At 35.7% G+C, this 14535-nt stretch overlaps 1 protein-coding gene across 5 annotated transcripts in view; it reads right to left on the minus strand.

Moving 5' to 3' along the window:
• The window catches only part of LOC148946978 (DNA-binding protein Ewg-like), a 191810-nt gene that overhangs the window by 36548 nt on the left and 140727 nt on the right, over positions 1 to 14535 (minus strand). For all 5 annotated transcript variants that reach the window (XM_089096782.1, XM_089096781.1, XM_089096784.1 and 2 more), the window contains exons 5-6: positions 3490 to 3798; positions 1557 to 1721 (exon numbers count right to left, since the gene is read on the minus strand). In XM_089096782.1, coding sequence (XP_088952908.1) covers positions 1557 to 1721; positions 3490 to 3798 — 474 coding nt within the window. The remainder of the gene's footprint in view (positions 1 to 1556; positions 1722 to 3489; positions 3799 to 14535) is intronic.

The raw sequence follows: 14535 nt of genomic DNA on the forward strand, positions 1-14535 counted from the left end.
ATTCATTCCAATTTCGACCAACTTCTCGATTGTGTTTAGCTATTTTGTCTAGCGATGGCAACATCTGGATCAACAACTTAAAAATTTACAATAACTTGAGAACCTCTGTATCATCGAGGCAGATGAAACTAATAGGCCTACTTCACAAAAAAAAAAACACTCATCAGAAATTATTCTTGTTAATTTAGTGAGGAGTTTAAAGAAGGCTGTCGCACAAAGTACACGAGAAAGCCAAACACTAGAAACAACCGTTTCCCTTAAATCTACTCTTCTCTTTTGAAACTGGCGCTAGTGTCAACAGTAAAAAAAAAGTATCAACGCCATCTAGAGTTTGTTGACATTGGTATTTTTTCAGGTTTTGTAATCGTTTTTCTGTCAGGAACTGAGATCAGATACTTGTTTTACCAACTAAACAAATTAAAGTAATTATAATCATTGCACAGAAAAAAATTGCCAAGTATCACCAAACGCTAGATGGTGTTGAGTGTGTATTGTTGACACCAGCTCCACTTTCCGCTCTTGCCAGTTACTCTTTGGGATTTATTACTTTTCCTATAGCCAAAGATTGCAAAAAGGCACAATTTTCAGAAATCTATACCTTTCATCTATAAAATCTAATCTAACTAACTTAACTATTCTTGCATTGTATAGAAACACTGTGGGAACAAACCCCAAAATTTTTATCCATAATGGCATGAAAATGTGAAACACGAGATAAAAATAGCCTGAAAAGTAAACAAAAAACGTAACCCAATCCATAGAAACAAAATAAATACAGAGGCTATTTTCTTCTTGGTTTCGTTTTAAAGTGCCAAACCAGCGAGCATTGGCAGAGTGGAAACTTACGCTAGTGCCGATAAAAAAAATTACTATCGCCATCTAGTGTTTGGGGACTTTTTTTTATAAATAATCTTGTATACTTGTATTTTCAGATACTTTCCGTAAACGTAGGGGAAGGGTATAGAAACCAGAATTATGTCCACACAAAGTCAACTAGTCGACTTAACATGCCATGATTTTTTTAAGAAAATCTAGGCCTACTTTATGGCGACTGGATTTTGATTTTAACTAATTCTTGGAAATAAAAAATGTTGATTAATTATCATTATCGATAAGTTTCATTTTAATTCTGTTGCATTGAAGTCATATCATGTCAAATATCCAATTTCCTTTTAAGTTTTGTACTTTTTTTTTAAAATGAAGTCACCAGCCACTACGTTTAAAGTAGCACCAGGCCGTATCCAGGGGGAGGGTTAGGGGGTTCGACCCCCCTCCCCCCACCAAAAAAAAATTGTTGTCCGACTCGTAAAAACGTAACAAAAATGAATATAAACAAATTGTTCTGCGTTTTTTTTATTTTATTTTTTTGTACCCCCCCCCGAAAAAATCCTTGAGTAACCCACCCACCCCCTCCCCCCCAAAAAAAAAGGAAACGGCCATGAGTAGCACTAATAGTTTTTAATTCCCGTCTTCTCACGTTAAATCTCCGAAGACCCATTTTTTTTATAAGTTCTTGGTCCTCTTTGCGTTAAGACTTAAAAAGAAGAAAAGCTTACCGAATTTAATACTGTATGGCCTTCTGTACTAGATTCTTCCACTTTAATATGCTTCACCGCAGAATTTTTGGATTCCTCTTCGTTAAACGCAGGTAATAAGTCTTCTCTTCCATGATATCTATAACAATTTATCACAATTTGTCTTAAAGCGTGGGTCCATGATATCTAGAAAATATTCAGCCACAATAACTGGAATTCTTGGGTAGAAATACTTTTAGAATTATGAACAATCCTTAAAAGAATGCATGATAATGTCAATGGTTCGTATTATATTACGCAATATAGCCTGATTAAATTGAAGTTAGGCATGTAGCTCAAAGAATATGTATTTTATAGATTAAAAATTTAGTTCTGTCATGGCAACTAAGTAAGGTCGAAAAAATTGGACGAAGCCTCCGATAAAGGTACAGAACTATAGCTTTCAAATGTTACTGGCATAATTTTTATTTATTAGGCCCCTATGTAACTTTGGCCATGGTTCCTTTGCACCTTTTGTCAACATCTTTTTACTTAAAAAAAAACGTTGCACGGGGGGGGGGGGGGTAAGAATTCGTAATCTGGTTTAGAGCTTAGAGCAAATATCAAACACGACTTTTTTCATAAAAAGTATGTAGCAGGATCCAAATACGCCGACAGAAGTTTATAAAAATAGATGACGTTATTATTTCCCTGCTTAACATAATCATGTCTGAACCATACTATTAGTTACTGTGCTGTTCAGACTTCATGAAGGATGTGTTTTTGAACATGAAATAAGTAGTTCCAGGGGATAATTGGTTACGATTGGTTGACGGTTTCTCGTTCGACTTTAAAATAGTAAATGGTGCACCTTCGTTACATAATTTAATCTTTGATATGGATTGCTTGAAAAAAAGCTCATGGGCATGGGCTGCTTCAAGGAAAGATGGCAAAAATTTTCGCAAAATGTTCTTCCTGGGAATTTTTACGATTAGAGCCAAATACTTTTCGAATATTTAATTTGTATTTTCAAGATGGATGAGAGAACGGTCTCAGATCATGAGTGCCAACAGAAAATTTCCCAGCAGGGCGGGGGCAAGAGTAAGTACCACCAGGAGCTTTATTTTTACTAAAATTCTAAGCGGAGTATTTCTAATTTCCTTGTTTTTATATATTATTATTATGCCTACTTGTTTTTCAGGACCCTGCCTGCGCCCAGCACATGAAAAATATATCTGCAAAATTAGCTCAAATTAAACGACTCGGGACATTCCTCTATATTTGTAGAATTCTAGAAAACTAACGTTAGACACAGCTTGCATGGGTTTTTAGACAATTTGAATTGCATGATAAATTCATTGATATGATGGTCGGTAACATACTATTCATACCTTTATAAATTAGTCTTTTATTTTCTTTGGCTACTTAGGAACTTTTCTGCTCCTACAAGAACATCCTGTTTTTGGCTTCGCTTTTATGTTTTCAAGTAAAGCGCTAGTTATTCAGAATTCTACAAATGCAGGAAAATATTACAAGTCGGTTTGTTTGAGATACTTTTATAGATATATGTTACATAAACTGGGAAACAACAATTTCTGCTCACTTTAAGTTTTAGTTTCACTCTTCACTTGCGTATGAGAAACTGTTTTTTTTTCTAAATTAATAAGCCTATGAAGTGATAACACATCCGACTATTCCCTACACTGGAAAAAATGATTTAAGGGCGCCCAAGAAGCGAAAAGTCCATTTTTGGGAAGTCTCAGATACATAGAGATAGATCCTAGCGATATATATTTTGTTTGTTTTTTTAATTTGGACACAACGGTATCATTTTCGTTTTTGTCAGTACTCAGTGTTAGTTTCAAGTGCACAGTAAATCATTTTCCTTGCACTTAAAATTAGACAGATTGAAACTATTCATCAGATTTGGTCATTTTTTTTAAATAAACGTTTTCAACTAGAATTTTATATATACCTTTTGCTTGTCATCTTCCAGTCTTGCATCCATCCTCACATTTGCCCAAGGGACATCTGCTGGCCACCAAGGGGGTTTGGTGGACTCCTTTCCCCATCCAGGTTTACCCCTTCCTGTGGAATATTTGAGCATCAAGGGTATGAAAGCTCTTAGTTGGGCTTGTGTCATCTGCTCTACGGGTGTTGGAATACCATCTATAACTAGGGGCGGTAATTCATGGAGTGAAGGATCCTCTTGGATCGGTGGTGGGGCGTGCTGCGCAAGGGCAGTCTCCAACTCTTGAATTATAACAGCCTTTAGGTTCTTGACCTTTAAATTGATATTGAATTAAATCCAAAAACCTCGCATTTTTTTTTTCACTGAATTGGATGAAAAAATCAGTATTATTCTTATTTTCAAATAGCACACTAAACCAGGCTTGGGAAATTCGCAAGCATGCTGAACCTGGGAAGCCAAGAATTTCTTTTGGTACGCAAAATACAAAAGAAACAATATTTATCCAATTGAACGTAAAACAGTTTTAACAAAATAGTTGCCAAATGACAATACGCTAATACGCTAAAATGTCATCAATACGCTAAAGAAAAAAATAGGAGACTTTTTCAACAACGGAGTAAAGAGAGATGTTTAACTTACGAAGAACTCATATTACAATACAAGGTGATCCACCGCCCCTCATGCCTCACTCTAAAGATTGATTTAAGCTTTAACCGAAATAAGTAGTATTCAATCGCAACCTCATAATGGCTGCGACAACAGATATGCTTATGTATATGTATTTGCTTTAATAAACACAGTTTTCCATAAGATTAAAAACGGCAAATCTCGAAATTGTTGAAAATATTATCAACCAGTTATATTTGTTACATTCCAATAAGCTTTCAGTAGAATAGAAGTTGGATATTAGCGTAAAGAATGAGGGGAAAAGTTAGAAGGAGCAACCCCCTCTCAAACTTTCTGTGGTTTCTTCAATCGCAGCCTCATCAAGCTACAATAATATATATTCTTATGTATATGTATTTGCTATAATAGAGTTTTCCATAAGACTAAAAACAGCAAAAAAGGCAAATTTCGAAATCGTTGAAAGGCAATATTATCAACCAGCAATATCTGTTACATTCTACTAAGCTTTCAGTAGAATACAAGATGGATATTAGTGTAAATGGTGATGGGAAGGGGTAGAGGGAGCAAGCCTCCTCAAATTTGCTGTGGTTTCTCTTTTGTTTGAAGTTTTGATGCCATTTTTTTTTACTTCGTTTATGTGATCATTTCCTTGCGTCTTTACCAAGTAAACTACAGACTCCACAGTAATATGCTTATGATAGAAAGGCACCACCCGGTGGGAAAGTTCCTTAGAAACTGGCAGATTTTTAGAAGGCTTTCCGATTCCTAAAACAGAACGGATATTTCATAGTTTCTATTTTTAAATCATATTAGCCTAATGTGGATCTAACTTGTCGCTGTGGAATAAAATGACGGAAAATGGAGATTAATTGAGGCATGATCTCTTTATGTACCTGATATGGGCACTAGAATCTAAAAAAAAAAATCGTTTTAAGGACCCTCCTTTCTATTTTTTTGTGATCATCAGTTAGATAAAATTATCCTTAAAAAACAGAGTGGAATGGGAGGGGGAAATGCAACAAAAGGTGATTTTTGCGGTTAAAACTATCTAGTTTCACAAAGGGAGTGGGATTTCTTTAGACCAATCCTTATCTTATAAGTTATCTTAGAAGGAGGTCTTAGAAGTATCTTAGAAGTCCCTTACTTTCATCAGGTAAGTATACAAACGTAATCTTCCATTTTATACCCATGTCTTTTCGCAATAACGTAGGAGTTATCACCATTCAGCATCCATTATTAACGCAGAATATTTTTTTTTTTTAATGGACGACATTACGAGATGTGATATCGATTCCTCTCCCGGAGATTGATCTAAGGAACCTGTCAAGAAAATTTGGTCAATTTAGCCTCAAAAATTTGGGAACTCATAAATGAGAATCCCAGTGAATTAAGTCATTCAAATATAACTTTCAAGTCATTATGTATCCTCACTAATAATTTTAAATAAACTGCATATTGAAATATGAAACGGACAATCACAGAACAGTACATTGTCGGAGACTGGGATGTTTTAAACAAAGAAGTTTGATACTTTCAAACTGATTGGCTCTTTACTTTGTGAACTTCATTACCAAAAAGATATTTCTTTATTATTCATATTTGTATTGTCTTGTTGCTAGGGTCAACAGTATGAGCTACAGCTCTCACCTACTTTCTTTGCAATAAAGTAATCGACCCAGGATACACAATAAAGTATACAGGTCGATTACAAGATCTAGAGCAATAATCCTTTCTCATATATAAGCACAGTGTACCCTAGATATTTTTAGTCTATTTTCATAACAGTTCTGAGTTGTGTGTGACTCGGTCTTAGGGAGAGTCTAGTTTCATATCTGTTATGAAGATGTTCAGATTTATTTGTGACAGTCTTATGTGACTCTGATACTGGACTTTGTATATTCCTGGACTTCTTAAATAAAACCATTTTTTGTACAACCACTGACTTTGCGTGATTAGCCTACGAATGGTTTTTTATATTGCGAGCATCATTTGATGAACCAAACAAGTCTCACAACTAACTATTCATTAGCAAGAAAAGTTGGACAGAAAGCGTTTCAGTTCACAATGATGTCTGGATACATTAAATTTTTATTGAATGGGAAGAGTCCAAAGGCTGATACTACACCTCAATATAACTACACCGTCGAATATTTTTCTAAATACTCTTTCATCCAATGACGTCAATCTAATTATGGCATGCAACGGGAGACAAGAAAGAAACGCTCCAAACAAGACGGTTTTCAGATTGTTTATGAATGATTCGTTAATTACTTGCGGTGCTCCATTCATACAAAGATCACTAATAGAAGAAGGAAAACATTTGTAAAATAACAGACAATACACTTGTTTAGTCGATCCTAAATAGCCTCTCATATCCTAATCTAATGAAGATATCAGTGGAATTTTTTGGTTCACTGTAGTTTTTGGGTGGTGATTTGAATGTGTCCGTTTGTCAGCAATCAGTTCTCAAAACTATCTCAAATGTGTACGACTTATTCAATTACCCAAGAAGCTACTTTATTGCAATATCATTGTTGGACGAACAGACCATATATATGGAGAGGGGATATCCTATTTATCGCCAGGGCAGCAGCCTTGCAGCTTAAAAAGTAGTTATAAAGTATAGTTATCAAAGTCCAATGAGCGCATCGAGAGCTTGAAGCAGCGATCACATCTAGACAGATATCTGTTTATGCAGCTTCCGTTTACGCGTAGAATTTGGTTATTATCTTAGAAGTGTTACCGAACAAAAGTGTATTCAAACATTCGACTGTAAAAAAAAGCACAGAAGAGAGAATATACAGTATCGACAAAGGCTATACTTTCCCTTAAAAAAAACAATTGAAACACATTTAAAACCACAAAGATTCATACACTGCCTTAGCGCATGTGCAATTCTGATGTACACATCACAGTATGCCTATGAAAAAACCTGTTTTTTGCCAGGCAGCAACTGATCTAAGCTTGTGACGTATTTGCTCAGACCCTATAAGCGGGGTATGAAATGTGTATCATATTTGGAAAAAGAATACGTTACAGTATACAGTAAAAAAAACCCTTCAGTATCATCATCTGTCTATACAAGTGGCATACACCTGCACGTCCAGCTAGTCTTTCATATCTACACATGGATATATATATATATATATATATATATATATATATATATATATATATATATATATATATATATATATATATATATATATATATATATATATATATATATATGTACACGTGCCAAGACATAACAGTCTAGTAAGAAACACAGGTGAATAAGGTGCATCTAACAGTTCGAACTGTAAGATGGGAGCGACTCGGCTCAATAATAACTAAAACTTTAAAAAGCGGAAGTTTGAAAAAATTGATATATCAAAGGAACTGGCTTTTGATGCTGATTCCAAAATATGTAAAATTCATTATGTTTAATGTCACCATTCAAAAGCTGTGAGCCTCAGGAAAGTAGCCTGATTTCCGAAAAAGGGGGAAAGCACCCCCAAAAATGCAAGTGGTCTTAATGAAAATCATACCATCAGATCCAGCATATCAGACATCCCTTCAGTGGAGGTTTCAAGCTCCTTCAAGCTCTTGATCTACAAAAGTGTGGAATTTTGTATTTTTGGCCAGAACAAAGATCACGGATGCTTATTTTTTTTTTTTTCCAGGGGTCAGATCGGGAGCAGACTCATTCTAAAGAAAATCACAATTTCTAATGCCCTTTTGAAGTGACCAAAAAGATTGGAGGGCAACTTGCCTTCCCCCGATGTATCTTTTTTCCCCAAAAACATCCGATCAAAATTTTGAGATAGCCATTTGATTCAGAATAGTTGAAAGGTCCAATAACTATACCTTTGAGGATGATATGACTACCCATAGGCGCTGGAGAAAGGGCTGTAAGTTACGCAATTTGCCTATTGTCCATAAATAGTATTTGTTACTGGGAAGTATACGGATTTTGTTTGGGTGGGGGGGAAGGAATTTTCTGCAGAGACTTTTAAAGGGGAAGACTTTGTTTCACGAGAAGGAAAATATTCGGGGGAAATTTCGAACAAAAGGGGATTTCCCGGACTGATTTGAAGAACGGTTAGAAATCAAATAAGAAACAATTTGTTTTATCTGAGAATAAGGACCAATATTAGAACCTAAAATGAACAGAAATTATTCCGTATATGAAGGAGGCTGCACATTTCTCAACCCTCGCTCTTTACTCTAAAGTTTGACTTTTAGTCACAATCCTTTAAGAACGACTCCTGAAACACAAGGGCTGTTGAAATTGAATTATTTTAAAAGTGTAGCGGAATAAAAAGCAATAAGACATTTAATATACAGAAAATCCTCATATATCGTCTCTTTTATCCTAATCCAAAACACAAAACCAAATCCGAGAATACAAGGCAGTGTTAGCAACTGAGCTGTCAATAAGTCACATCAATTAAGTTTCCTTTTTGTCTTTCTTTTTAGATAGTAGCATCAAAGCCTTGACTGACTCTTAGCAGGGATTATCTATTAGGTTTCACAAGATACCTCACTTTAGCATTATTGCAAACCTCAAAAGCCATCCGATCAGCTGATTTGCCTTCCTAAAGGTGGACGATATCCAATGACCATTGCACGGGCGGAACGTCATCCAATCGAAGCGCGGGCGGGCGAGTTTGTTCTAGATGGCCAATATAATTGAGGATCACTTCGGCCCGTGTATTTTGCTGGGAGTGAGAATTCTGTGTAAGCATCAGTAATCTGTGCTCTTAGCTCTTCGCACGTTCATAAGGATGTACGCTAAGCTTTAAGATTAAGTGCAAAAAAATGGCAATCGAATGTTAAATAGTTCTTTTAGAGGCCAATTTGACTAAGTCCATATTGAAATTCACTTGATCGCACCTTGTATGGTCGCACATAATTCCGGATTTTTTCATAGTTTTTTTTTCTGGAATTTTCCACTATGGTTGTACATAAATTCTGGAATTTTTCTCCATCAGATGGTTGGGAAATCCAAATCAAAACCACGCTTTAAAAAAGAAAGTACCCTGTTTTTTCTCTTTCTTTACACAGCAGCTTTACACAACTACATAATAGAGCTAATGAAATTACTCAATTTAGCTTCTTAGCACGTCAATCTTGATATGATCCTAGTATACTTTTGCGGGTCTTCTTCAGCTTTATTCCGTGGTTCAGCGTCGAAAATGAAGAGAGGAAGACGTTTAGATAAAATCCATACATATCAGCCTAGAATCTAGATCCTTAAACGTCCTCCCACTATCATAACATTTTTCATTTAATTAGCCAGACGACAGACATAAAAAAACGAAAGGCAGTGGCGTATAGTCTTTTGTAAGGACCGGAGAAAAAATATTCACCCCCTTCCTCCAATAAAAATTAGAACTCCCTTATCTCCTCCTCCTCAGAAATTTTACATTAAAGTTCAACTCGATCCGAGCTGTGAGACAAAACAGACCAAATTTACCATAGCTTTGAAATATGTCACCACTTTAATGAAGCATGATGGCTGTAAAATGAGAAATATTTACCTGCCTTCAGGTACCCGCTCTATAACGTCATCCGATTGTTTTCAGAACTAAAGATTAGTAATTGGCTAAGTGTTATCGACAAAGGTAATCATACAGGCATATTTTTTTTTTTTTTTTGGACAACTATAGCACTAACACATTCATTTAATAGCATGTCTTTCAAAACCAAGATATACAATAAGGGGCATCTCTTACCCTAAATCAATTGAGTGCTTGTGCCATTATAAATAAACAGCGTTCAATTAAAGGACATTCCTATGATTTGTTGAACAATATTCTGTTATCCAGACGCCAGACCAGGCTCGCGCGTGTACATTTTTAGCAACGTTTTCTGAACATGCGCCAGAAATCAAAGAAAAGACCGCCAAATTTAAAACCGAAGCGTTGTCAATAAAAAGTATGTTTTTAGCTTGTAACAGGTGTACAAAATCGTAGCATAGACATGCTAGAATTACCGCGTAATAACATGAATGGATGTGCTTTGCTGAAAATAAATATTTTTGGGAGTTGAATGTCTTTCCATTTTTCGATGACTAGAAGATGCAAAAATAAGAACAAAAGTCCCGACAACAGGGGCGTAATTTGCTATGGAGCAGGAGGGGGGGACTGCCCCTCTAAACCCCAGCTGAAGTTTAGTTTCTTCAAAAATCTTGTCAAAACTAAGATAAGCCTGCAAAATTCAAGCATCCACAGAAACGGGTCAGTTTTCTTTGGCTCATTTTTCAGTTTTCACTGTCGTTTTGACTCGATTTGCGAAAATTGGCTCTAACTTTGCCCCCTCCCCCACCCAGGATTTTGACGAAATTGCGCCACTGCCTGACAACTATATTGCACTGCTTAGGATGTAAGGCACAAATTACTTCTGAATTTTTTACACTGCGAATCTGGACCTACACAAAAATTGCGTAGTAAGAATAATAAGTGGCAATAACAATATTTAAGTTTGCGGGTAAAAAATATAAACATTTCACTGACTGAGGGCTAATTCAAAAGTGGAGATAAGGTTATATCTAAAACCATGAAGATAGAAAACCACAAAAAAAATCATTTCGCTTAAAAACCGTAATTATTGCTATAGCTTGTTTTAATTGTCTCTTTTGTAACTAAATTATAGCCTAATTTTCTTTCTGCTAAATTTAAGTCGTTGCTAATCTTCAGAAACACACACACACAGAGGCAGGAACAAACTGGTTCAATATCAATTTTCGATTTTTTATAAACATAGGAATTATAACCACCCTTCCCCTTCACTCAAAAAGCGTTTTTGTGGATCCACCTCTGCCCTGAAATGTAAAAATTTTTATGATAATTCCCGCCGTAGCTTGTAATAGTTTTTATGTAATGCACTTTTCTTCTATTATTTAAGAAAAAAATACATTTTTGGTTTGTAAGTTGAACTCTAGCGGAGTGTAGTGACTTCACTCTATTTGCGAATTAGTCGTGGTAGGGGTTTGAACCCGTTCAACTGTGAGCTTTATGGCAGAAGGACTTTGGCTTTATGTCTTCATGAAGGCCATGTTAGTTTGAATTTACGAACTTCTAACCATCTTTCTTATTTATCCATATCCATGCTCCTAGGGTCAACGCCTCTCCTGAGATACCATTTTGATTGTGTACTGAATCTTTTTTCGGTAGGGTATGGTGGTGCCTAATTACGAGCCCCGTGGTGCAAATTCATGCAGAAAGCTCTGTCAATATGCCATTTTTCTTTCATTTTGCAGCAGTAAATCCTTTCTTCAAACCCAAACAGGAGTCACTCGTTGCTCTCTAGATGACATAAATCGAAGACAGAAAAAATATAGATACTGCACTTGACATTTATCGGTCAGTCCCAATGTGATGTTCTTTGTAAGAACTGACTTTCCAAACACACCGTATATGACCAATTTATCCATGTAACTAAGCAGTCCACCACTTTAATTATCCACTAAGTTACAAATGGACAGCCAAGTTTAAAAACTAATTCAGACTCAATTGAGCCCCACACTCCTTCTTAATCATCTTCCTCCTAACAAAGCAGAGACTTACCAATATGAATCACCAGAGACTGCTGGTCAAGGATATAGATTGTTCTCTATGTCACTGGACACAGCTGAGTTATGCAGGGCTCCCACGGCATCAATAAAGTTCATAAAGCTGTTCACAAAGTTAATAAACCGTTTTCCTCCCTTAACTTTGTTGACTTTATTGCTGTCGGAAAAAGGTTGAACTTTATTTAGCTTTTTCAAGAAAGTCCACAAAGTTTAGTAAATAGCAGAAGACTTGTTAAAAAAATAAAATAGACCAGACACAAACTAGTGTCTACATATATAATAATGTACACTTGTTCAAATATTTTGCTTGGTAAAGGAATAAGGGTTACACAAAAATATTTTCATTTATTATTAAAAGGAAAAAAAAATGCTTATATATAGTTTTCACAGCTCCATGTCTCGTTATTTCAGTTACTTTCTATGAAAAATTACTGTAGTCAAAAAGGTGAAATCCTTGTGTGAGTGGGACGAACTTTATGGTTCCCACTTTCATACAAAACTTTATTAACCTTATTGATGCCGTGGGAGCCCCGCATTACGAACGTACCCTTCAAGCCAGAATGTAAACAATTTGAGTATTGCCCACGCGGTAGCTAACATTATCAGCACCCAAAAAGAGAGTTTGATTAATTAAAGAGTGGTGGGGATCAAGACGGAATGTTCCGACCCCCTTGAAATTTTGAATTTGAATATAGCCGTCCTTTATGCTTTTTTCCTGAGAAAATTTCTTAGGCAAAAAAAGTAAATAAAATTGTCAGTCTAAGCTTTTGACTGAGAAAGCTGTGTTCCATTTGATTTTTCCAAGAGAATTACTCAGGAGCTTTAGCGAAAGCTCAGAAACAATAAAATCTTGCGCTCAGCTCGGAAAAAATGAAAGAACTTAATTTTCATCAAACTAAAACAATTTTCTTGAATTTTATTATTTCAATGTTTATTTTGTTTTTTTATATTTTGTTTTTATTTGTTTTATTTTGTAATAAATATTGTTTTTATTATGGTGTTTCCAAAATTATTTATATTTCAAGTAGGCGTCAGGTGTATTTATGTTCGATTTCCAAAAGTATAGCTCAGCTCAATACCATTGCTGAGATGGCACAATCTGCTCAATTTGAAAATTTCCCAACAAGTTTCTGATTAAAATACACAAATGGGAAGCGACTTGTTTCTATATTTATCCAGAGTAGAGCAACCTCACGTGCATGGAAATCTCAGAGCCAAGTGAAATTACATTCAGCATTGCTGGATCCTTCATCCAAAAGCAGTCTCAGGGATAGCTGCCAAGTCAACTTAACTTCGCATGTTATCAGGTGAAAAATTTCAATTGAATTCTAGCTGTATTTAGATTTACTATAATGATTAGTCTATTTTGCATTGCTCAAATAAATAAAAATTCAAATGAAATACAAGAGTGACGTCAGTAAGTTAGGCTTAAAGCAAACATACATTATCCAATGTATTGGGGGGGGGGATCATAATCCAAATATTGCTCATGGGAACCCCCTCCCCCTTAACCCCCCTGGTGATAACAAGAGTATGAATATGATCTTTATTTTTACAATCAAAAAATTGCTACAACAAGAAGAGAGCAATCACCTTTTTGCGTTCCATTACTCACTTAGTCCAAATGTATTCTTGGAAATAAAAGAAGGTTCGGGATTAAAATCGTTCTTCCATATCGATCTGAAGGACCTCAAACTAAATTTGGGAAATTTGGACATAAAATTCACTTTTTCAGGCTTCAGCAACCCTTACTTCCAGGGACTTCTACTAAACTCCATCTCTGCCGTAGTTGGCAGGTTTTGCAATATAGAAGTCAAAACACAGACCCCTTAGTATGAACTCGATAATTTTTTTTTTAATAAAAATCCATTGCGTGGTCATAAAAAGGATTGCTACAAGAGCTCTGAGCAAAGACAAATCGCCCCATTATACTCTCGAAAGCGTTAGATCCTGGAGGATTTGCTTTGCCACTCCCCCCTCCGACTTAGGTGCAGTTTAATTGTTGGTAGTTCCTACTTGCAAGTGTGCTAATCAGTTGAAAAAATCATCGAAGTTCTAGTCTACGAATTATCCGATTACACGATGCTAAGGCGTTTACTTCTGGAGTTGGGACAGTTTTTTTTTAATTTTCAATCACTGGGATAATCACTGTAAACTGTGGGCCACAGGGATTGATCAATCATGTTCATACATTTTGCTGATCAATGCTGATCAATACATTTTGCGATTCTACGGTTCGCAGTGACAGTCCTGGGGCAAAAACATTCCTAATTTCACTGAGGCAAAAATACTCCTTTCACTCTTTTTCAGAAGCTATTAAAACACTTAGGTGCTTGACTTGAAATTCCATATAAAGGTGTCTGAGTCTGTAAAAACAGTAATGGGGTAAAAATGATGTAATCGGTGAAGCGACGGCAACAGTCCAGCAGCCATTTTGGTGCTACATTTGGAATTTCATAAGGCGGTTTTTGAGCCTTTAAAAATCATCATGGAATTCAAATGATGCACTCGGTGTAGGAACAACAACAGCAATGTCAGCAACAGTTTAGGTGGTAGATTTGAAATTTCATAAGAAAGTCTCTGGGTCTGAGCAAACAATGACAGAATGATAATGATTTAGTGGTTGTAGTAACAGCAAGAGTTAATCCAACAACAGGTTTGGGACTGATAACTTCATAAGAAGTTATCTGAGCCTGCAAAAACCCTTTTGATTAATAATGGTACAGTGTTAACATTAATTGTAGGATATCGGATATCGAAATGGGGTAGGCTATGTCATAAAGACAAGGGCATTTTGCAGGACAGAAATGATTTCTGACCCATGGTTAAAGGATAATTGACATCATTTTGATTAGGTTTACAAC

This window comes from Artemia sp. Qi Xiang Cuo, chromosome 11 (assembly GCF_049724085.1).
Source record: "Artemia sp. Qi Xiang Cuo chromosome 11, ASM4972408v1, whole genome shotgun sequence".
Taxonomy (NCBI): domain Eukaryota; kingdom Metazoa; phylum Arthropoda; class Branchiopoda; order Anostraca; family Artemiidae; genus Artemia; species Artemia sp. Qi Xiang Cuo.